The sequence below is a fragment of the Paroedura picta genome, chromosome 1 (assembly GCF_049243985.1).
Source record: "Paroedura picta isolate Pp20150507F chromosome 1, Ppicta_v3.0, whole genome shotgun sequence".
Taxonomy (NCBI): domain Eukaryota; kingdom Metazoa; phylum Chordata; class Lepidosauria; order Squamata; family Gekkonidae; genus Paroedura; species Paroedura picta.
In genome coordinates, this window is record NC_135369.1 from 5,107,636 (window position 1) to 5,129,792 (window position 22,157).

At 52.5% G+C, this 22,157-nt stretch overlaps 1 protein-coding gene across 3 annotated transcripts in view; it reads left to right on the plus strand.

The window, feature by feature from the left end:
- The window catches only part of CGN (cingulin), a 91,848-nt gene that overhangs the window by 45,561 nt on the left and 24,130 nt on the right, over window positions 1–22,157 (plus strand). For all 3 annotated transcript variants that reach the window (XM_077320399.1, XM_077320410.1, XM_077320388.1), the window contains exons 9-17: window positions 931–1,079; window positions 2,466–2,607; window positions 3,938–4,150; window positions 5,407–5,613; window positions 6,755–7,012; window positions 8,407–8,577; window positions 9,903–10,064; window positions 12,298–12,387; window positions 14,361–14,444. In XM_077320399.1, the coding sequence (XP_077176514.1) occupies window positions 931–1,079; window positions 2,466–2,607; window positions 3,938–4,150; window positions 5,407–5,613; window positions 6,755–7,012; window positions 8,407–8,577; window positions 9,903–10,064; window positions 12,298–12,387; window positions 14,361–14,444 (1,476 nt within the window). The remainder of the gene's footprint in view (window positions 1–930; window positions 1,080–2,465; window positions 2,608–3,937; window positions 4,151–5,406; window positions 5,614–6,754; window positions 7,013–8,406; window positions 8,578–9,902; window positions 10,065–12,297; window positions 12,388–14,360; window positions 14,445–22,157) is intronic.

Consider the following 22,157-nt stretch of genomic DNA (forward strand, 5'->3'; position numbering starts at 1 on the left):
TCTTTGTCTTGTTCCCTACAAATGGAAAGATAGGATAACAGAGATTGGGGAGGCTCATGTAGTCAAATCACCCTCGGTCTTGTTCCCTGCAGACAGAAAGCTAGGATGTCAGGGAAGGGGGCTCAGACAGTTGAACCACACTGTCTCATTTCCTGCAAACAGAAAGCTAGGTAGTCAAGGAGGGGGAGTTTATGCAGTCAAACCACCCTCTGCCTATCCTGAGGTAACTGCATTGGTTGCCGGTTGCCACTCGGATTTGGTCCAAGGTTCTGGTTTTAACCTTTAAGGCCCTTTGCAGTCTGGGTCCCACATACCTGAGGGACCGCCTGTCACCCTAAGCCCCCCACGGGGCTTTACACACTGCAGGTACTAATTTACTGGTTGTTCCTGGCCCCAGGGATGTGTGCTTGGCCTCAACCAGGGCCAGGGCCTTTTTGGTCCTGGCCTCCACCTGGTGGAATGAGCTCCCGGAAGAGCTGAGGGCCCTGCGGGAACTTTTGGCTTTCCGCAGGGCCAGCAAAACAGAGCTCTTCCGCCAGGTCTGTGGTTGAGACCAGCGTGGCATGGAAGATCTGACGGACTCTCCACCCACCCCCCCTTCCAGTGTTAAGACAGGTTAGAGGGGCTCTCCGCTACGGTTTTTATTGTTGGAATCTGATAATGTATATTGTTATGTCCAGTTTGGTTTTAATGGGGCTTTAATTTTGGACGAATCTGTAACCTGCCACGAGTCAGACATGAGAGTGGCGGGCAACAAGTCTAATAATAATAATAATAATAATAATAATAATAATAATAATAATAATAATAATAATAATAATAATTCCCTACAAACAGAAAGCTTTGGGTGTCAGGGAGAGGGGTCTCAGGCAGTCCTCTGTCGAGTTCCCCCCCCCCCCCACACCAGATGGGCATTTTGTTCTCCTCCAGGATCAGGCCACCCTGGAGGCCGAGAGGCAGAAGATCAACTCGGTGGTGAGAAACCTCCAGAGGGAGCTGGAGGAGAGCAACGAGGAGACCACTCAGTGGAAGGAGATGTTTCAGCGGAACAAGGAAGACCTGCGGAACACCAAGCAGGAGTAAGGCCTGTCCCTGCTTACCCCCCCCCCCCTCCTTATCCCAGCTGGGATCAGGACTTCAAGCAGAATTTCTGTGCAGGTCTTAGACAGCCCCTGCAGTCACCACTATTTAGAACATAAGAGAAGCCACATTAGATCATCAGGCCAGTGGCCCCTCCAGTCCAACACAGAGGAGAGGACGCGCAGTAATGGGTTTAAACTCCAAGTAAAACGATATAGGCTAGATATCAGGAAAAAAATTTTCACAGTCAGAGTAGTTCAGCAGTGGAATAGGCTGCCTAAGGAGGTGGTGAGCTCCCCCTCACTGGCAGTCTTCAAGCAAAGGTTGGATACACACTTTTCATGGATGCTTTAGGATGCTTAGGGCTGATCCTGCGTTGAGCAGGGGATTGGACTAGATGGCCTGTATGGCCCCTTCCAACTCTATGATTCTGTGATTCTATAACACTCTGTGCCACGCAGTGGCCCAAAGCCAAGGGCCATCTGGAGGTCCACCAGCAGGGCCAGAACTCCAGAAGCCCTCCCACTCTTGCCCCCTAAGTACCAAGGAGACAGCACATCCCTGTTCCAGACAGTCTGTTCCATAGAATCATCGAATTAGAAGGGGCCTCCTGGGCCATCTAGTCCAACCCCCTGCACTATGCAGGACACTCACAACCCTCTCGCTCCTCCACTGTCACCTGCCAACCCTTTGAACCTTCCCAGAATCAGGAAGAGAGAACAACTCTGCTCCATCCTCTACATGGCAGCCTCTTAAATACTTGAATTACAATTTAGAAATCTAAAAAAAACGTTTTTAAAATTTTATTGCCAGTTTTTAATTAATCACATTAAAGAAGAGCAGGAATAAAAAAAGTTTAAGATAACAAGAAAAAGGGAAAGAAGGAACAAACAGTAGAAGGAACAGACATACCGGAATCTTACGAAATACAATTAATCAGTCCTACATTTATCCTAGCCATGAAAATGCATTACAATACCTCATTACCGTTTTTAAAAATCTAAAATTATTCAACATTTCTATACACTTTATGCCAGGGGTAGTCAAACTGCGGCCCTCCAGATGTCCATGGACTACAATTCCCATGAGCCCCTGCCAGCGAATGCTGGCAGGGGCTCATGGGAATTGTAGTCCATGGACATCTGGAGGGCCGCAGTTTGACTACCCCTGCTCTATGCCTTATCCAATACCCCCTCATTTAATCATTAAATCCTTCAGTTAGCAGGTCATGTTTGCCAGTAGGCCTGTTCTGGGTGGCCTTGGAGGGGGAAGAACTGCACCCCTATCTTATGGGGCCTCCCTATGCAGATAAAGATTACAGCCGGGTCAGAAGTGGCACCGTGTAATTAGCTTGGGGGGGGGGTGGAATTGTTTCCCTTCCGCAGGTTGCTGCAGGTGAAGGCGGAGCGCGAGGAGTTCGAAGAAGAGCTGAAGGAGGTACGCGAGCGCTTCTCAGCGATGCGGCAGGAGGCGGATCAGGCCCGGAACGGCGCAGGGGATGCCAGCGAGGCCGACTCCCTCCGGAAGGTGTGCTGAGTTTGGGGAGCGATGCTGTGGCCAGTGGGAAATGGGTGCAGGGGGGGGGAATAAGGTTTGCCGTCTCTGCGATTCCGGAAATTCAGGGTCTTGGGTAGTTCCAGGGGGTGGAGCCTGTTGGGGCGGGGGCAGGGCTAACGGCAAGATAGTTTTCTATTGGCTGATGGTGGCAGGGGCTAACGGCAAGATAGTTTTCTATTGGCTGATGGTGGCAGGGGCTAACGGCAAGATGGTTTTCTATTGGCTGATGGTGGCAGGGGCTAACGGCAAGATAGTTTTCTATTGGCTGATGGTGGCAGGGCACAGATGACAGAGCGCCTCTGCTTCAAAAACGGTCATCAAGGAGTTAGTCACACGGCTGCTGCACTTTCACGCTGAACATCGGGAGCTGAGCTCCAAGCACCTCAAAGGCCAATTGAGATTTGGGTCCTACTTACCTGTGGGACCGCTTGTCTGCCCATCTTCATTCTGCGGGTACAAATCTGCCACTTGTCCTGGCCCCCCCGGGACATTCACCTAACCTTCACCAGGCCAAGGCCTTTTCGGTCCTGGCCCCTGCCTGGCGGAATGAGCTCCCAGGAGAGCTGCGGGCCCTGATGGAGCTATCAATGTTCCACAGGGCCTGTAAGATGCAGCTCTTCCGTGGTTGAGGCTAGGGAGGAAGAGCAGTCCTGGGAAATGAATAACCTACGAACTGGAGGTCCCACCTAGTAAAAGATCGATTTGGTTTTACCAGAGCACAAATGTAGTTAGGACAGGCGATCCACTGGCTGCCACCTTACGGAAATTTTAGATTGTTTTGGTATTTTACTGGGGATTAATTGAAGGGGTTTTTACGGCAATTCTTGCATTTTATTCCTTTATCTCGATGCAAGCCACCCGGGACCGACTACATCAGGAGGGGCGGGGTATAAATGAAAATATAAATAAATAAATTGTGAATTTCAAGCTCGTGCAATAATTAAACGTCCTGGGTTGGGTCATGGCAGGGGCTCATGGGAATTGTAGTCCATGGACACCTGGAGGGCCGCAGTTTGCCTGCCCCCGGTAAAGGCGATCAAGGGCGTTGTTCTTTTCCTTCCCCTTCCTTGACTCGGACTGGCGTTCATTTCTGTCGCTTCCCGCTGGCTTCTCTGATCCTTCCCCCTCACTGGCAGTCTTCAAGCAAAGGTTGGATACACCCTTTTCTTGGATGCTTTAGGCTGCTTAGGGCTGATCCTGCGTTGAGCAGGGGGTTGGACTAGATGGCCTCTATGGACCCTTCCCACTCCATGATTCTATGATTCCTCTCTCTCCGCTTCCCCTCCTCGCTCTCTGCCAGGAACTCCGGGAGGTTCGCGGGCAGCTGAGGGAGCTGCTTTCGGAGAAACAGGCCCAGGAGGAGCTGCTCCGGCAGAAGGAGAGGGAGCTGGCCGCCCTGAAGGGGGCGCTGCAGGAGGAGGTGGCCGGCCACGACCAGGAGCTGGAGGAGCTGAAGCAGCAGTTCCGGGAGAACGTGCAGAAGCTCCGGAAGGACTACGAGGAGGCCGCCAAGGCAAGGAATCCGGGGGACGGTCTCCAAACCCACTCGGCACCCTGCAGCACAGGCAGCTCTGTCGTGAACCCACAAGGGGGACCAACGCCCACGCATCCCCGAAACCTTGAGCGCTTTGGTGCCATGGGGAGGGTTCGTTCCTTCTTCGCTTCAGGGCCCACTTCTCGGTGCTTGGGGGGCAAGAGTGGGAGGGCTTCTGGAGTTCTGGCCCTGCTGGTGGACCTCCTGGTGGCCCCTGGGTTTTGACCACTGTGCGAGTGCTGGACTGGAGGGGCCATTGGACTGACCCAACACGGCTTCTCTTATTCTCTTATATCTGGGGCAGTGATGCTCTGTCTTCTTGGTGCTTGGGGGGTAAGGGTGGGAGGCCCTCTGAAGTTCTGGTCCCACTGGTGGACCTCCTGATGGCCTCTGGGCTTTGGCCACCGAATGACACAGAGTGCTGGACTGGAGGGGCCATTGGCCTGATCCAACATGGCTTCTCTTATGTTCTTATGATCCTGGAAAGGATAGATTTTGGAGATTGATAACCCCAGGCCAAATTGAGGTGATGGCGTAGATTATGTATCAGGATCGAGGCTTCTCCACAGATGCCCAGAAGTCTTGGTGTGTGTCAGTAGCTTCTGTGCATGTACGAAAGCCAGTGGCTAAGCAGCTCTTCCTCTTGCAGTTTAGGGTTGGAGTTAATTGAAAAGAATTTTTGACTGGACCTCCGGAAGAAGTTCCTGACAGTCAGAGCGGTTCCTCAGTGGAACAGGCTTCCCCGGGAGGTGGTGGGTTCTCCATCTTTGGAGATTTTGGATCATCTGGATGAGTGAGAGGGTTGTGAGTGTCCTTCATAGTGCAGGGGGTTGGACTAGATGACCCAGGAGGTCCCTTCCAACTCTAGGATTATATTATTCTAAATTCCGTCTAAACATCCGGAAGAAGTTCCTGACAGTCAGAGTGGTTTCTCAGTGGAACAGGCTTCCTCGGGAGGTGGTGGGTTCTCCATCTTTGGAGATTTTAAAGCAGAGGCTGGAGAGCCATCTGACAGGAATGCTGATTCTGTGAACGTAGGTTTGGGGACAGGAGGAGAATTTCCTGCAGGCCAGACTGGCCAGGGATTCTGGATCTTTTTGATGAGTGGGGTGGGGGGAGGGGGCATCCCCTGGGCATGAAATTGGGGTCACTGTGGGTGGGCAGGTAGTTGTGAATTCCCTGCATCCTGCAGCGGGTTGGACTAGATGACCCCCGGGGATCTCTTCCGGCTCTAGGTGAGGGTTGCCTTGGAAGGCGAGAAGGAGACCACCGAGCAGACGAAAAAGGCCGTGGAGTCCACCTTGCGGGAGACGCAGGAGGAAAACGACGACCTCCGCCGGAAGATCCTCGGCCTGGAGATGCAGCTGAAGGAATGCCGGCACTTTGCAGACAACTGGCAGGGCACGGAAGCCAGGCTGAAGGAGAAGGTGGCCAAGCTGGAGGTACAGCCGGTCGACGCCTCGGGGGGCAGGGGCCCTCCCTTCTCCCCACCCCCTTCAGGCCCAGAGCAGTCAACCGGGTCCCCAACAGGGTGCCTTCTAGCGCCTTTCTTGGCCCCTGAGTATTTTCACACCCTCCGGGGCCCAGTTTTTTGAGAATGGTTCGGGCCCAGTCGGACTTATCTTATGTGGGCCCTGTCAAGCGTTGCAAGAACTCACAACAAGCTTCTTTAAAAAGAAAGCGTTTATTGAGAAGTTACTCCAGGCACCTAAGCTGGAAAAGTCAATTCTGCCTGAAATCACACTTGCCACCCCTTTTCAATAGTAATCTCCCGCCCAAACCTTGAAGGTTCCCAAGGGAGGGGGGGGAGAGGGGCACCAGGTGCCATAAACCAAAGTGTTGCTTCTTCTTACACGTCCTTGGGCATCTCCGGACGAGATAGATGTTTTGGTTACAAAAGGCAGGCCCGGCTGGCCGGTTCAAAAGACAAATAATTCAATAATTCTTTGAGATAACAGGCTACAGCGGAATAGTTTTGATTTCAGGCATGCAAGCGTAATATATGGGGCTTGGGTAATAAAGAGGCCCCAGCAGGAAAGGGTAAAATGCAAAGCAACCAAACATGGAGAAACCCAGGCCAAGCCATGGCGGGACCAGGCACTGATCCTGACAGGCCCGGCCACTGGAGTTTTGATCAGTCGTGGAGATTTTTTTCGTTCTAAACAGCGCTTTGCCATTTCCGAGCCATTTCTGGCACGTTGAAGTATAGAGGGGGGGAACAGAAAGCAAAGGAAATCTCGCCCGTCCCAGTGTGAAATAAAACCAGAAAAAGGCTTTCTATTCCCCACCTGTAAAAAGTCACCTCTTTATTGCTGCCACAAGCAAAGCGAATGTCTGTTCTCATCAGAGGCTGGCCACCCTAGATCTGGCGTAGTCCACCTGTGGCCCTCCAGATGCCCATGGACTACAATTCCCATGAGCCCCTGCCAGCGTGGCCGCTGGCAGGGGCTCATGGGAATTGTAGTCCATGGGCATCTGGAGGGCCACAGGTGACCTACCCCTGCCCTAGATCGTGACAACCCCACCCCCCCAGGCGAGCGCCTCCTTCCTCGCTTGGCCCACCTCCGGCGCCTTCCCTTCCAGGCGGACCGCCGGCAGATGGAGGAGTCCCTGGGGGACGCCACGGAGCAAGAGCAGGAGCTGCTACTGGCCAAGAGGTCCCTGGAGAGCCGCTTGGAGGAGGCCCAGAGGAGCCTGGCCCGGCTCTCGCGGGAGCACGAGGACCTCAGCGCCTCTTTCCAGGAGGAGGCCAAGCAGAAGGAGCAGCTGAAGAGGGCCAAGGGGGACCTGGAGGAGGAGAAGAGGCTCCTGGACAAGACCATCGGGAAGCTGACCAGAGAGGTGAGCCCGGGGAGAAGGGGAAGGGGGACGGGAGGGGCAGGGTCCTCCACCACACCTCCCTGGCGGTCTCCCACCCCCGTGTGGAGCAGGGCTGACCCCGATTAGCTTCTGTTAGTTTTATTACAGTCATAGCCCAGCATAAGATGATACAGAAACATCCATTAGAACGGTCTGTTTTAAGTGATCTGGACAGCTGTGTTTATCTATTCCTTATTCTATTTTCTATTGTTATCTTTTCATTCCTGGTTTTAATGGATTCGCTTCTGCGTTCTGATGAGACCGGGCAAGCCTGGGCCACCCAGCACCAGGCCCGACAGGGCTGACTGAGTGAAACAATGCAGGAGCATTGGTGGGATGTGTTAAACCATGCAGGGGGCGCATTGTAGCATCATGCATTGTCCACCAGGCATTTGCTTGAGGCCGACCAGCCCCAAAACACCCACTGCCCCCAACCCCGGACACCCCCTCCCACGACCGAAGAATCCGACCTTCCCAATTTCTATTTAAATATTGTTCTGGTGGGCCTGTTATGTTACGGTTGTTCTACTTGTCATATTTGTTGCAATGTTTTATGTCGTTAAACCATGATGTTCTTTGTAAACCGGCCAGAGGTGTTGGGAAGGGCGGTGTCAAAATCTGATCTAAATAAATAAATGCTTCAAGCCACAGACAGTACTTGCTTTAGGCCGTGGATTCAGGTGGGTGTCCATGTTGGTCCGAAGCAGCAGGACAAAGTTTGTGTCCAGGGACACCTTTCAGACCAAAAAAGTTTTATTCCAGGTAGAAGCTCTCGTGTGCAGGCACCCTTCCTGCAGAGAGGGCCAAGTCTGAGTCCAGGGGGCACCTTCAAAACCAACCAAGTTTAATTCAAGTTATAAGCCTTCATGTACATGCACACTTTATCAGATACAGGTACCTCAAATGACACTTTGTTGGGAGAGCCAGTTTGGTGTAGTGGTTAGGAGTGCAGACTTCTAATCTGGCATGCCGGGTTCGATTCTGCACTCCCCCACATGCAACCAGCTGGGTGACCTTGGGCTCTCCATGGCACTGATAAAACTCTTCTGACCGGGCAGTGATATCAGGGCTCTCTCAGCCTCACCCACCCCACAGGGTGTCTGTTGTGGGGAGAGGAAAGGGAAGGCGACTGTAAGCTGCTTTGAGCCTCCTTCGGGTAGGGAAAAGCGGCATATAAGAACCAACTCTTCTTCTTCTCCTCTTTCTCTTCTTCTTTTTCTTCTGCCACCACTTCTTGCAGCAGGGAATTCTGGGTTTTCATGACCCTTTCGCTGGGGAAGGCCTTCCTTTGACCTGGTCTGAGGCCCCAGCTCCTTGAGGTCACGATCCGTGGTTTGGCACCAGCTTCACCCCTTGTCCTCCTCTTCTCCCTCCAGCTGGACCAGATGACCGAGGAGTCGCATCGGTCCCTGGCCGCCCTGCAGTCGCAGCTGGAGGAGTACAAGGAGAAGTCCCGCAAGGAGATCACGGACTCGCAGAAGCAGGCCAAAGACCGGAACGCCGAAGTGGAGAAGATGCAGTATAACGTGGGACGGCTGCAAGACGAGGTAAGGGGCCCTGGGATGGGGCAGCTCAGGCAGGTTCAGATGTGAGAGCTGTCAGGCAGAGTTGGGTTTTGGTTCTAAGAACATTGGAAGAGCCCTGCTGGATCAGCCCAGTGGTCCATCTTGTCCAACACTACTTCTGGGGTCTCCACCTGCATCTTTCCTGATACTTGCTTAAGTGTTTCTAGAAAGTGGGAGGGGCAAGCAGGGGTCACTGGAGATTGGATCGGCCTGGCGGATTTTTAAAAATGTTGCTTCGGCAGCCGCTGCTGACCCAGCACCAGCAACTTCACTGGTGGTTGATGGTCGTCTGGGGCAGCCATTGTACAGCCAGCTCCACCTCTCAGGGGAGCTGTCTTATGACAGCCATTTTGTGTTGTTAAGGAGAGAAACAACATTTGCGTAGAAAGAGGAGAGAGATAGTTCTAACAGTCTAACTGACTAAATTTGTTCTTTTGGAAGACAAGCGGGGAGGAAACGTGCGCAAAGGAGCAGGGCGTCTCCAATTGAGCCAATCAGGGTACAGGAGGAGGTTTTTTGCAAAATAACAGGAAGTTCCCGATCCATGACAGCCATGGACAGAATTCCCATGGTGCCTTCAGGCTCAGAAAGGTCGGAGATCCCCCTGACCGCTGCCTGGTTCTCTCAGTTGGAGATGCCAGGGAATTGAGCTGGGGACATTGGTTATCTTGAAGTCTTCAAGCAAAGGTTGGATACACACTTTTCTTGGATGCTTTAGGATGCTTTGAGCTGATCCTGCGTTGAGCAGGGGATTGGACTAGATGGCCTCTATGGGCCCTTCCAACTCTATGTTTCTGTGATTCTAAATGTAGGACAACAACAACAAGCCTTTAATAGCATATAAAAGTACAATATAAGAAGGGAAAGTGCAAAAGGATCCACTGCTAGTGAGAACAAAGGCAGAGATCATGCTTGAGACATAATACATTCACGATTTCTCATGGCAAGATGTAAAAACTTTGCTACCGGTTCAATTATATCAGGGTTCTGGGATGTCAAAAGAAACTTGAGTCTTTCATTCATCCGAATGCAGTTCTCTTTTACACAGCAGTGAGTTAAGAAATTTGGCTCGGATCGAAGAATAAAATGGACAATGGAAGAAAACGTGTGTAGGGCGAAGCAATTCCTCTTGATCTGAAGCACTGACAGCACAGGATTAAGATTTGTGTTGCGTCTGGGTGATGATCAGGTGCAGTGCAGCTTTGGGGGAGTTGAAGTGTTTGGGGGACCCGCGTTCGAATCTCTGCTCTTTGTGCCCCGCAAGGGCAGGCTCCGCTCCCTTACCTCTCTGTGCTTCCCTGCCCAAGGTCATGCGACTGAAGCAAGCCTTGCAGGACAGCCAGGCCGAGCGGGAGAACGCCGTGCTGGACAAGGAGCTGCTGGCTCAGCGCCTCCACAACCTGGAGCAGGAGATGGACTCGAAGCGGCGCTCCCAGGACGATCGATCCCGGCAAGTCAAAGCGCTGGAGGTTCGTAGTCCTCCCCTCGGTCCGTTCCCTAAATAAAAATCCCCGGGTCATCTTCTGCTGGCAGAGTTTATATATCCAAGGACACGGAGCCGCCAGCCGCTTAAAAGAATAATATAGTTGGATTAAGAAGAGAAACATTTGTACAGAAAGAGGAGAGCGATAGTCCTAACAGTCTAACTGACCAAATTTCTTCTTTTGGAGACAAGCAGGGACGAAACGTCCGCAAAGGAGCGGGAAGTCAGGAAATTGAGCCAATCAGGGCAAAGGAGGAGATGCTTTGCAAAATACCAGGAAGTTCCTGATCCGAATATGCTAAAGGCACATCAATTCCCCCTGTAGGATAAAAGAGGAGCTGTAAAGGAAATATTACTTTACTCATTGCAGGGTGGAGTTCACTACCAGAGGATGTGGTCATGAATTTTATAGATTCGTGGAGGATACACCTGCCCCTTAAAGCAGGGGTAGTCAACCTGTGGCCCTCCAGATGTCCATGGACTACAATTCCCATGAGCCCCTGCCAGCAAATGCTGGCAGGGGCTCATGGGAATTGTAGTCCATGAACATCTGGAGGACCACAGGTTGACTACCCCTGCCTTAAAGCTTTACAAGCCTCCCCTCTCCTAGCCCTTGCCTTGTCTCCGAGCAGGGGTGGCCAAACTGTGTCCCTCCCGGTGTCAGGGGCTCATGGTTATTGCAGTCCACGGACATCTGGAGAAGCCCCAGTTTGGCCCCCGCTGGTCTAGAACATGCAGTGTTTGGCCTCTTTGAGGAGGAAGACCATGTCCCTCAAACTGTACAGGATGGAGAAGGAGTCTTGCTTGATCCATTTCTCTGGAGCAACTAGAGCTCCAAAACCCTGTCTGCAGATCCAGTTTTCGTAGCTCTCTATGCCGCTGGCAGCGTCTGAAAGCAAAGCCTTTCTTTGCCAGCAGGGGGCAGCCCTGCTTTTTGAAGAGCCCCCTGCTTTCTGCAGGCACTTGGCTGCGTGGCTTTGCATGCATTTCCATGCACATTTCAAAGTGCGTGTTTGCACACATGTAAAAAAATAATCTGTCGTTTCCAAAGGATATAAAGCCAGTCTCGTAATGGCCCTGTAGACATCTATGGTGCAGCCTCCTTTCGAATATTACATACAATTCTGGTCAAAAAAGAAGAAGAGTTGGTTCTTATATGCCGCTTTTCTCTGCCCGAAGGAGGCTCAAGGTGGCTTCCAGTTGCCTTCCCTTTCCTCTCCCCACAACAGACACCCTGTGGGGTGGGTGAGGCTGAGAGAGCTCTGAGATTACCGAAGAAGTGTTGGTTCTTATATGCCGCTTTTCTCTACCCGAAGGAGGCTCAAAGCGGCTTACAGTCTCCTTCCCTTTCCTCTCCCCACAACAGACACCCTGTGGGGTGGGTGAAGCTGAGAGAGCCCTAATATCATTGCCCGGTCAGAACAGTTTTATCAGTGCCGTGGAGAGCCCAAGGTCACCCAGCTGGTTGCATGTGGGGGAGCGCAGAATCGAACCCGGCATGCCAGTTTAGAAGTCCGCATTCCTAACCACTACACCAAACTGGAAAAGGTGCAGAAAAAGGAGACTCAAAGATGAAGGGGATGGGGAACACCTTTCCTATAAAGGAAGGGAAGGAAGAGGAGACAGGCTCTGTCGCTTGGAGACAATAAGAACAACAGAGAGGTCAGGAAGGAGGTTTACAAAACTGCATGTGGGACGGAGAAGGCAGAGAAAAGAGGACTTCTCTCCCTTTCCCACAAGGCAAGAACTCCTGGGCACCCCACGAAATGAAAGAGCAGGAGGCTCAGGACTGATCTTCTAAGGAAATATTTCTTCACCCAAAGAGTAATGAATCCACGGAACTCACTGCTGCAGGAAATGACGGCAGCTACAGCAATAGTTGTAGTTGTGTTCAATAGTTGTGTTCCAGATCAAGTTTGAGGTTTTGTTTTTGACCCTTAAGGCCATTCGCAGGCTGGGTCCAGCGTACCTGAGGGACCGCCTATCTCTTTAGGCCCCAAACTGAAATAGGTTAGTGGTCCCTGGCCCAAGAGAGACCCACTTGGCCTCAACCAGGGGCAGGGCCTTTTCGGTCCTGGCCCCGGCCTGGTGGAATGAGCTTCCCGGAAGAGCCGAGAGCCCTGACGGGAATTGTTGGCCAACCCTGCCTTTAACACACTTCCGGGATCTTTCCAGGCCAAGTCCTGTATGCGAATTCACCTTCCCAATGCCCTTTGCAGGACAAATCGAAACGGCTGGAAGTGGAACTGGATGAGGAAAGGAACACGGTCGAGCTGCTAACGGAGAGGATTAACCGAACCAGAGACCAGGTAGGAAGCCGGAGTCAGACCCCCCCTCCCCTGCTTGCGGGGCAGCTAGGGTCATTTGCATCCTAATCGGTCGGTTTTTAGGTTTCCTTTCCATCTTCACGGGCAAGTTCACAAGTACTGCACGATGGGTCTGTCCACTGGGACGGGGGAAGAGCAGTTGCCAGGACGGGGCCGGGAAGCCGTCAGAAGGGACTCAACAGGTCAGACTAATTTGCTGAGGATCTGATGAGTCCGGTGTCCTGCTTGCAACTGTGACCAAGCAGCGGCTTTTGAGAGCTCCACGCAGCCGGGCCTTAAGGCCCCCTTTATTTATTTATCATACTTCTATACCGCCCTCCCCGGAGGCTCAGGGCGGTTTAGAGTGCAAAGAGGTAGACTGCCCCTGAACACGGAGGTTCCCATTTAGCAGATACGAACAACGGCTGCTTGTGGGCCTGTCTAGGCAGACGGGGCTCGCCTTGCAGAGCTCCCTCTAATCCCGTGGCCAGTGGGATCTAGGTAGGGTTGCCATGTCCCACTGGCCACTGGGAGGGGATGGGAGAGCAATGGTTGCCAGAGGCAGGTTGGAAATTCCTGGACATTTGGGGTGGAGCATGGGAAGGACAGGGACCTCAGAACGGGGACAGTCTTCTCTAGGCGAAGGGATCTGTACCTGGAGATGAGCTTTATTTCTGCACTGTAATTCCGGGGAATCCCAGGCCTCACCTGGAGGCTGGCAGTCCACAACTGAGCCACGTAGCCCATGGCCTCGACCCGCTGCCAGGCCACATTTTAATCCTGTGTCTCTCATTCTGCTTTTTTGCAGCTGGGGCAGCAGGGGAAGGGGGGGTTGGAACCCCCCCTAAACTCCTGAGCATGCAGGCAGCCCCCCTGAGCATGCAGATGTGATTGGCAGAGGATCCGGGGGTGGGCAAGGGCGTTTTAAGGGCTGGCAGCACCCTGCCGCGAAACCTGGAAATGAGCCCGTGTAAATCCTTCCTGCACAACGAAGCCACCTCCCCCAGCAGAAGGCCTGCCGTTATTTTAAGTACTGGGGTTTTTGAAAAGCACTTGGCATCCCTTATCTTTTTGTAACCCCTAGCAACGGCCCTGCAAAATATGTGGCACGATTGCAGATGCAGCTCCCATGGACACCTTCCCTCCCACCGAAAGTGGGAGGAGCCAAGTGGGGCTTGGGCCCAGCAGGGCTTGTAATTGGCCCCTGGAATTCTGATTGGCTATGCAGATTTTTTCTTTTTTAAAGAAGGCTGTTTTGACAACAGTTGCTGCCACAACACAAGAGAAACACATCTGGCCTCAATGGGCTTTTTCAGGGCTTTTTTGGTGGAATGAGCTCCCGGAAGAACTACGGGCCCTTCAGAGACTTCCTCAGTTCTGAAGGTCCTGCCAAACGGAGCTCTTCCGCCAGGATTTTGGTCAGGGCCCTAAACGACCAGCCATACCATTAAGTCGGCCTTCCCCAAGACTAACCCACCCCTGGAGCTACGGGGGATGCAGAAACGAACAATTCTTAGCTGATGCGGATGGATGCCTTTTAACTTTTTAAATTCTTGAATTGGAGAATATTTATATATTATTATTGATCTTAATGTTGTGAGCTGCCCCGGGCCGGTAATACTGGAACAGGCGGTGTATATAAATATATAAATATAATAATTATTATTATAAATAAAATAAATCTTCCCCGCAGGTGTGAAGGGTGCAGAAAGCACTTTTCGGCCAAACATTTAAAAAGGCATGCTTGAAGCAGAGCCCGCTCTACAGGGCTGTCGCCGTTCTGTTCACTTTTGTGTTGCTTTCGGAGCAGGCTTCGGCCCTTGGGCAGGAAGCTTTAGGACGCTCTGGGCTGATCCTGCGTTGAGCAGGGGGCTGGACTAGATGGCCTGTATGGCCCCTTCCAACTCTATGATTCAGTGATTCTATGAAGCCTCGTGGTAAGCCCGCCCCTTCCTCCCTCTCTCATCTTCCTCCAGATCGACCAATTGCGTGCTGAGCTGCTGCAGGAGCGATCTGTCCGGCAGGACCTGGAGTGCGACAAGATCTCTCTGGAGAGGCAGGTAAGGCTGTGGGCGCGGCTAAGCTCATGGGCACTTCCGCCCACCCAGCGGTCCCTGGAAGAGCTCTGGGTTTCCTTCATGGTCCGTACAAAGGCAGTGAAGATGGGGCTCAACAGCAGAGCCCCTTTTTGGCACGCAGGAGGTCCCACATTCAGTCCCCGACACCCCCAGTTAAAAAGGACCAGGCGGGGAATGATGGGAAAGGCTTCTGCCTGAGATTTTGGGAGAGCAGCTGCCAGTCTGAGCAGACTGACCATGACGGAACAAGGGTCTGATTCAGAATACGGCATAAAAACATTGGAAGAGCTCTGCTGGATCAGACCAGTGGTCCAACTAGTTAAGCTTCCTGTTTCACACAGTGGCCGACCAGTTCCTCTGAAGGGGCAACAACAAGGCAGAGAGGCCGAGGCCTTCATAAGAACATCAGAAGAGCCCTGCTGGATCAGACCAGTGGTCCATCCAGTTCTGCCTTTTGTCTCAAACTGGCCAACCAATTCCTCAGGAGAGCCAGCAACAGGACAGAGAGGCCGAGGCCTTCATAGGGACATCAGAAGAGCCCTGCTGGTCCAGACCAGGGCCGATTCTGCACACAATAGATAATGCACTTTCAATGCACTTTCGAAGTAGATTTTCCTATTCCACACAGGAAAATCCAGCCGCCAAAGCACATTGAAAGTGCATTATCCTGTGTGTGCGGAATGGGCCCAGGAGTCCGTGTAACCAAGCCAGGCTTGCTTGAGAAGGTCGAGTGCTTGTCCCTCAGTGGAAACCTCTTGCCAAACTGGTCAGAAACTGGGGAATGAGCTTCCTTCAGCTGATCCCAGAGCTCAAGGACTGAGTCACCAGGCTGGCACTTCCTCTCTTTCCCCTCTCTGGCTTTCAGCTTCCCTGTGACATGCCAGCCTGAGGGTGTTCTCAGCCGGCAAGGCTGCTGATGGATTTATGAAGCCGCCACCCAATTGCGCGCTTCACCAGGGCCCAGGAGCAGCAGGGACGTAATTGTCCCCTGAGAAATCTTCTCTCCTGGGCCCTGGCAGGATGTTCCCAGCCCAAGGCGGACCTGCCCGCCCTTAGTTGCTTAAGCTTCTGAAACTCTGCTCGGTCCCGGCCTGGGCAACAGCCCATCTGGATCTCAGTTCTCCTGTGCTTCAGCCCAGCCGGAACCTAGGCAGCTTTTCTGTGGGAGACGAAGGGGCTCAAGGGCTCTGTGGGTGTTTGCGGCTCTCTGTTGCTTCAAAAGAGGGCCAACCATGGGCCGTTTTTGCAGAGTGTTCATGTACATTCCGTGCCACCCAGAGAGCCAGCTTGGTGCATGGTTAGAGGGCAGACTTCTAATCTGGGGAGCTGGGTTTGATTCCCCGCTAATTCTCCACATGCAGCCAGCTGGGTGACCTTGGGCTCACCACGGCACTGATAAAGCTGCTCTGACCGAGCAGGAATTATCAAGGCTCTCTCAGCCTCACCCACCTCACAGGGTGTCTGTTGTGGGGAGAGGAAAGGGAAGGAGACTGTAAGCCGCTTGGAGACTCCTTCGGGTAGGGAAAAGCGGCATCTAAGAACAAACTCTTCTTCTTTTTCTTCAGTAATCTCAGGGCTCTCTCAGCCTTCCCTCCCTCACAGGGTGTCTGTTGTGGGGAGAGGAAAGGGAAGGCGACTGTAAGCCGCTCTGAGACTCCTTCGGGTAGAGAAAAGCGGCATATAAGAAGCAACTGTTCTTCTTCTTCTTCAGTAATCTGAGGGCTCTCTCAGCCTTCCCTCCCTCACAGGGTGTCTGTTGTGGGGAGAGGAATGGGAAGGCGACTGTAAGCCGCTCTGAGACTCCTTCGGGTAGAGAAAAGCGGCATATAAGAACCAACTCTTCTTCTTCTTCTTCAGTAATCTCAGGGCTCTCTCAGCCTTCCCTCCCTCACAGGGTGTCTGTTGTGGGGAGAGGAATGGGAAGGCGACTGTAAGCCGCTCTGAGACTCCTTCGGGTAGAGAAAAGCGGCATATAAGAACCAACTCTTCTTCTTCTTCTTCAGTAATCTCAGGGCTCTCTCAGCCTTCCCTCCCTCACAGGGTGTCTGTTGTGGGGAGAGGAATGGGAAGGCGACTGTAAGCCGCTCTGAGACTCCTTCGGGTAGAGAAAAGCGGCATATAAGAACCAACTCTTCTTCTTCTTCTTCAGTAATCTCAGGGCTCTCTCAGCCTCCCCTCCCTCACAGGGTGTCTGTTTTGGGGAGAGGAAAGGGAAGGCGATTGGAAGCCACTTTGAGACTCCTTCGGGTAGAGAAAAGTGGCATATAAGAACCAACTCTTCTTCTTCTTCTTCAGTAATCTCAGGGCTCTCTCAGCCTTCCCTCCCTCACAGGGTGTCTGTTGTGGGGAGAGGAAAGGGAAGGCGAATGGAAGCCGCTTTGAGACTCCTTCGGGTAGGGAAAAGCGGCCTATAAGAACCAACTCTTCTTCTTCTTCAGTAATCTCAGGGCTCTCTCAGCCTCCCCTCCCTCACAGGGTGTCTGTTGTGGGGAGAGGAAAGGGAAGCAAATGTAAGCCGCTTTGAGACTCCTTCGGGTAGAGAAAAGTGGCATATAAGAACCAACTCTTCTTCTTCTTCTTCAGTAATCTCAGGGCTCTCTCAGCCTCTCCTCCCTCACAGGGTGTCTGTTGTGGGGAGAGGAAAGGGAAGGCGACTGTAAGCCGCTCTGAGACTCCTTCGGGTAGAGAAAAGCGGCATATAAGAACCAACTCTTCTTCTTCTTCAGTAATCTCAGGGCTCTCTCAGCCTTCCCTCCCTCACAGGGTGTCTGTTGTGGGGAGAGGAATGGGAAGGCGACTGTAAGCCGCTCTGAGACTCCTTCGGGTAGAGAAAAGCGGCATATAAGAACCAACTCTTCTTCTTCTTCTTCAGTAATCTCAGGGCTCTCTCAGCCTTCCCTCCCTCACAGGGTGTCTGTTGTGGGGAGAGGAAAGGGAAGGCGAATGGAAGCCGCTTTGAGCCTCCTTCGGGTAAAGAAAAGCGGCATATAAGAACCAACTCTTCTTCTTCAGTAATCTCAGGGCTCTCTCAGCCTCCCCTCCCTCACAGGGTGTCTGTTTTGGGGAGAGGAAAGGGAAGGCGACTGGAAGCCGCTTTGAGACTCCTTCAGGTAGAGAAAAGCGGCATATAAGAACCAACTCTTCTTCTTCTTCTTCAGTAATCTCAGGGCTCTCTCAGCCTCCCCTCCCTCACAGGGTGTCTGTTTTGGGGAGAGGAAAGGGAAGGCGATTGGAAGCCACTTTGAGACTCCTTCGGGTAGAGAAAAGTGGCATATAAGAACCAACTCTTCTTCTTCTTCTTCAGTAATCTCAGGGCTCTCTCAGCCTTCCCTCCCTCACAGGGTGTCTGTTGTGGGGAGAGGAAAGGGAAGGCGAATGGAAGCCGCTTTGAGACTCCTTCGGGTAGGGAAAAGCGGCCTATAAGAACCAACTCTTCTTCTTCTTCAGTAATCTCAGGGCTCTCTCAGCCTCCCCTCCCTCACAGGGTGTCTGTTGTGGGGAGAGGAAAGGGAAGCAAATGTAAGCCGCTTTGAGACTCCTTCGGGTAGGGAAAAGCGGCATATAAGAACCAACTCTTCTTCTTCTTCTTCAGTAATCTCAGGGCTCTCTCAGCCTCTCCTCCCTCACAGGGTGTCTGTTGTGGGGAGAGGAAAGGGAAGGCGACTGTAAGCCGCTTTGAGACTCCTTCGGGTAGAGAAAAGCAGCATATAAGAACCAACCCTTCTTCTTCTTCTTCTTCAGTAATCTCAGGGCTCTCTCAGCCTCCCCTCCCTCGCAGGGTGTCTGTTGTGGGGAGAGGAAAGGGAAGGCGACTGTAAGCCTCTTTGAGACTCCTTCGGGTAGAGAAAAGCGGCATATAAGAACCAACCCTTCTTCTTCTTCTTCTTCAGTAATCTCAGGGCTCTCTCAGCCTCCCCTCCCTCGCAGGGTGTCTGTTGTGGGGAGAGGAAAGGGAAGGCGACTGTAAGCCGCTTTGAGACTCCTTCGGGTAGAGAAAAGTGGCATATAAGAACCAACTCTTCTTCTTCTTCTTCAGTAATCTCAGGGCTCTCTCAGCCTCCCCTCCCTCACAGGGTGTCTGTTGTGGGGAGAGGAAAGGGAAGGCGACTGTAAGCCGCTTTGAGACTCCTTCGGGTAGAGAAAAGCAGCATATAAGAACCAACCCTTCTTCTTCTTCTTCTTCAGTAATCTCAGGGCTCTCTCAGCCTCCCCCCCCTCGCAGGGTGTCTGTTGTGGGGAGAGGAAAGGGAAGGCGACTGTAAGCCGCTTTGAGACTCCTTCGGGTAGAGAAAAGCGGCATAGAAGAACCAACCCTTCTTCTTCTTCTTCTTCAGTAATCTCAGGGCTCTCTCAGCCTCCCCTCCCTCGCAGGGTGTCTGTTGTGGGGAGAGGAAAGGGAAGGCGACTGTAAGCCTCTTTGAGACTCCTTCGGGTAGAGAAAAGCGGCATATAAGAACCAACCCTTCTTCTTCTTCTTCTTCAGTAATCTCAGGGCTCTCTCAGCCTCCCCTCCCTCGCAGGGTGTCTGTTGTGGGGAGAGGAAAGGGAAGGCGACTGTAAGCCGCTTTGAGACTCCTTCGGGTAGAGAAAAGTGGCATATAAGAACCAACTCTTCTTCTTCTTCTTCAGTAATCTCAGGGCTCTCTCAGCCTCCCCTCCCTCACAGGGTGTCTGTTGTGGGGAGAGGAAAGGGAAGGCGACTGTAAGCCGCTTTGAGACTCCTTCGGGTAGAGAAAAGTGGCATATAAGAACCAACTCTTCTTCTTCTTCTTCAGTAATCTCAGGGCTCTCTCAGCCTCCCCTCCCTCGCAGGGTGTCTGTTGTGGGGAGAGGAAAGGGAAGGCGACTGTAAGCCGCTTTGAGACTCCTTCGGGTAGAGAAAAGCGGCATATAAGAACCAACCCTTCTTCTTCTTCTTCGTCAGTAATCTCAGGGCTCTCTCAGCCTCCCCTCCCTCGCAGGGTGTCTGTTGTGGGGAGAGGAAAGGGAAGGCGACTGTAAGCCGCTTTGAGACTCCTTCGGGTAGAGAAAAGTGGCATATAAGAACCAACTCTTCTTCTTCTTCTTCAGTAATCTCAGGGCTCTCTCAGCCTCCCCTCCCTCGCAGGGTGTCTGTTGTGGGGAGAGGAAAGGGAAGGCGACTGTAAGCCGCTTTGAGACTCCTTCGGGTAGAGAAAAGCGGCATATAAGAACCAACCCTTCTTCTTCTTCTTCTTCAGTAATCTCAGGGCTCTCTCAGCCTCCCCTCCCTCGCAGGGTGTCTGTTGTGGGGAGAGGAAAGGGAAGGCGACTGTAAGCCGCTTTGAGACTCCTTCGGGTAGAGAAAAGCGGCATAGAAGAACCAACCCTTCTTCTTCTTCTTCTTCAGTAATCTCAGGGCTCTCTCAGCCTCCCCTCCCTCGCAGGGTGTCTGTTGTGGGGAGAGGAAAGGGAAGGCGACTGTAAGCCTCTTTGAGACTCCTTCGGGTAGAGAAAAGCGGCATATAAGAACCAACCCTTCTTCTTCTTCTTCTTCAGTAATCTCAGGGCTCTCTCAGCCTCCCCTCCCTCGCAGGGTGTCTGTTGTGGGGAGAGGAAAGGGAAGGCGACTGTAAGCCGCTTTGAGACTCCTTCGGGTAGAGAAAAGTGGCATATAAGAACCAACTCTTCTTCTTCTTCAGTAATCTCAGGGCTCTCTCAGCCTCCCCTCCCTCACAGGGTGTCTGTTGTGGGGAGAGGAAAGGGAAGGGGATTGGAAGCCGCTTTGAGACTCCTTCGGGTAGAGAAAAGCAGCATATAAGAACCAACCCTTCTTCTTCTTCTTCTTCAGTAATCTCAGGGCTCTCTCAGCCTCCCCTCCCTCGCAGGGTGTCTGTTGTGGGGAGAGGAAAGGGAAGGCGACTGTAAGCCTCTTTGAGACTCCTTCGGGTAGAGAAAAGCGGCATATAAGAACCAACCCTTCTTCTTCTTCTTCTTCAGTAATCTCAGGGCTCTCTCAGCCTCCCCTCCCTCGCAGGGTGTCTGTTGTGGGGAGAGGAAAGGGAAGGCGACTGTAAGCCGCTTTGAGACTCCTTCGGGTAGAGAAAAGTGGCATATAAGAACCAACTCTTCTTCTTCTTCTTCAGTAATCTCAGGGCTCTCTCAGCCTCCCCTCCCTCGCAGGGTGTCTGTTGTGGGGAGAGGAAAGGGAAGGCGACTGTAAGCCGCTTTGAGACTCCTTCGGGTAGAGAAAAGCAGCATATAAGAACCAACCCTTCTTCTTCTTCTTCTTCAGTAATCTCAGGGCTCTCTCAGCCTCCCCTCCCTCGCAGGGTGTCTGTTGTGGGGAGAGGAAAGGGAAGGCGACTGTAAGCCTCTTTGAGACTCCTTCGGGTAGAGAAAAGCGGCATATAAGAACCAACCCTTCTTCTTCTTCTTCTTCAGTAATCTCAGGGCTCTCTCAGCCTCCCCTCCCTCGCAGGGTGTCTGTTGTGGGGAGAGGAAAGGGAAGGCGACTGTAAGCCGCTTTGAGACTCCTTCGGGTAGAGAAAAGTGGCATATAAGAACCAACTCTTCTTCTTCTTCTTCAGTAATCTCAGGGCTCTCTCAGCCTCCCCTCCCTCGCAGGGTGTCTGTTGTGGGGAGAGGAAAGGGAAGGCGACTGTAAGCCGCTTTGAGACTCCTTCGGGTAGAGAAAAGCGGCATATAAGAACCAACCCTTCTTCTTCTTCTTCTTCAGTAATCTCAGGGCTCTCTCAGCCTCCCCTCCCTCGCAGGGTGTCTGTTGTGGGGAGAGGAAAGGGAAGGCGACTGTAAGCCGCTTTGAGACTCCTTCGGGTAGAGAAAAGTGGCATATAAGAACCAACTCTTCTTCTTCTTCTTCTTCAGTAATCTCAGGGCTCTCTCAGCCTCCCCTCCCTCGCAGGGTGTCTGTTGTGGGGAGAGGAAAGGGAAGGCGACTGTAAGCCGCTTTGAGACTCCTTCGGGTAGAGAAAAGTGGCATATAAGAACCAACTCTTCTTCTTCTTCTTCAGTAATCTCAGGGCTCTCTCAGCCTCCCCTCCCTCGCAGGGTGTCTGTTGTGGGGAGAGGAAAGGGAAGGCGACTGTAAGCCGCTTTGAGACTCCTTCGGGTAGAGAAAAGCGGCATATAAGAACCAACCCTTCTTCTTCTTCTTCTTCAGTAATCTCAGGGCTCTCTCAGCCTCCCCTCCCTCGCAGGGTGTCTGTTGTGGGGAGAGGAAAGGGAAGGCGACTGTAAGCCGCTTTGAGACTCCTTCGGGTAGAGAAAAGTGGCATATAAGAACCAACTCTTCTTCTTCTTCTTCAGTAATCTCAGGGCTCTCTCAGCCTCCCCTCCCTCGCAGGGTGTCTGTTGTGGGGAGAGGAAAGGGAAGGCGACTGTAAGCCGCTTTGAGACTCCTTCGGGTAGAGAAAAGCGGCATATAAGAACCAACGCTTCTTCTTCTTCTTCTTCAGTAATCTCAGGGCTCTCTCAGCCTCCCCTCCCTCGCAGGGTGTCTGTTGTGGGGAGAGGAAAGGGAAGGCGACTGTAAGCCGCTTTGAGACTCCTTCGGGTAGAGAAAAGCGGCATAGAAGAACCAACCCTTCTTCTTCTTCTTCTTCAGTAATCTCAGGGCTCTCTCAGCCTCCCCTCCCTCGCAGGGTGTCTGTTGTGGGGAGAGGAAAGGGAAGGCGACTGTAAGCCTCTTTGAGACTCCTTCGGGTAGAGAAAAGC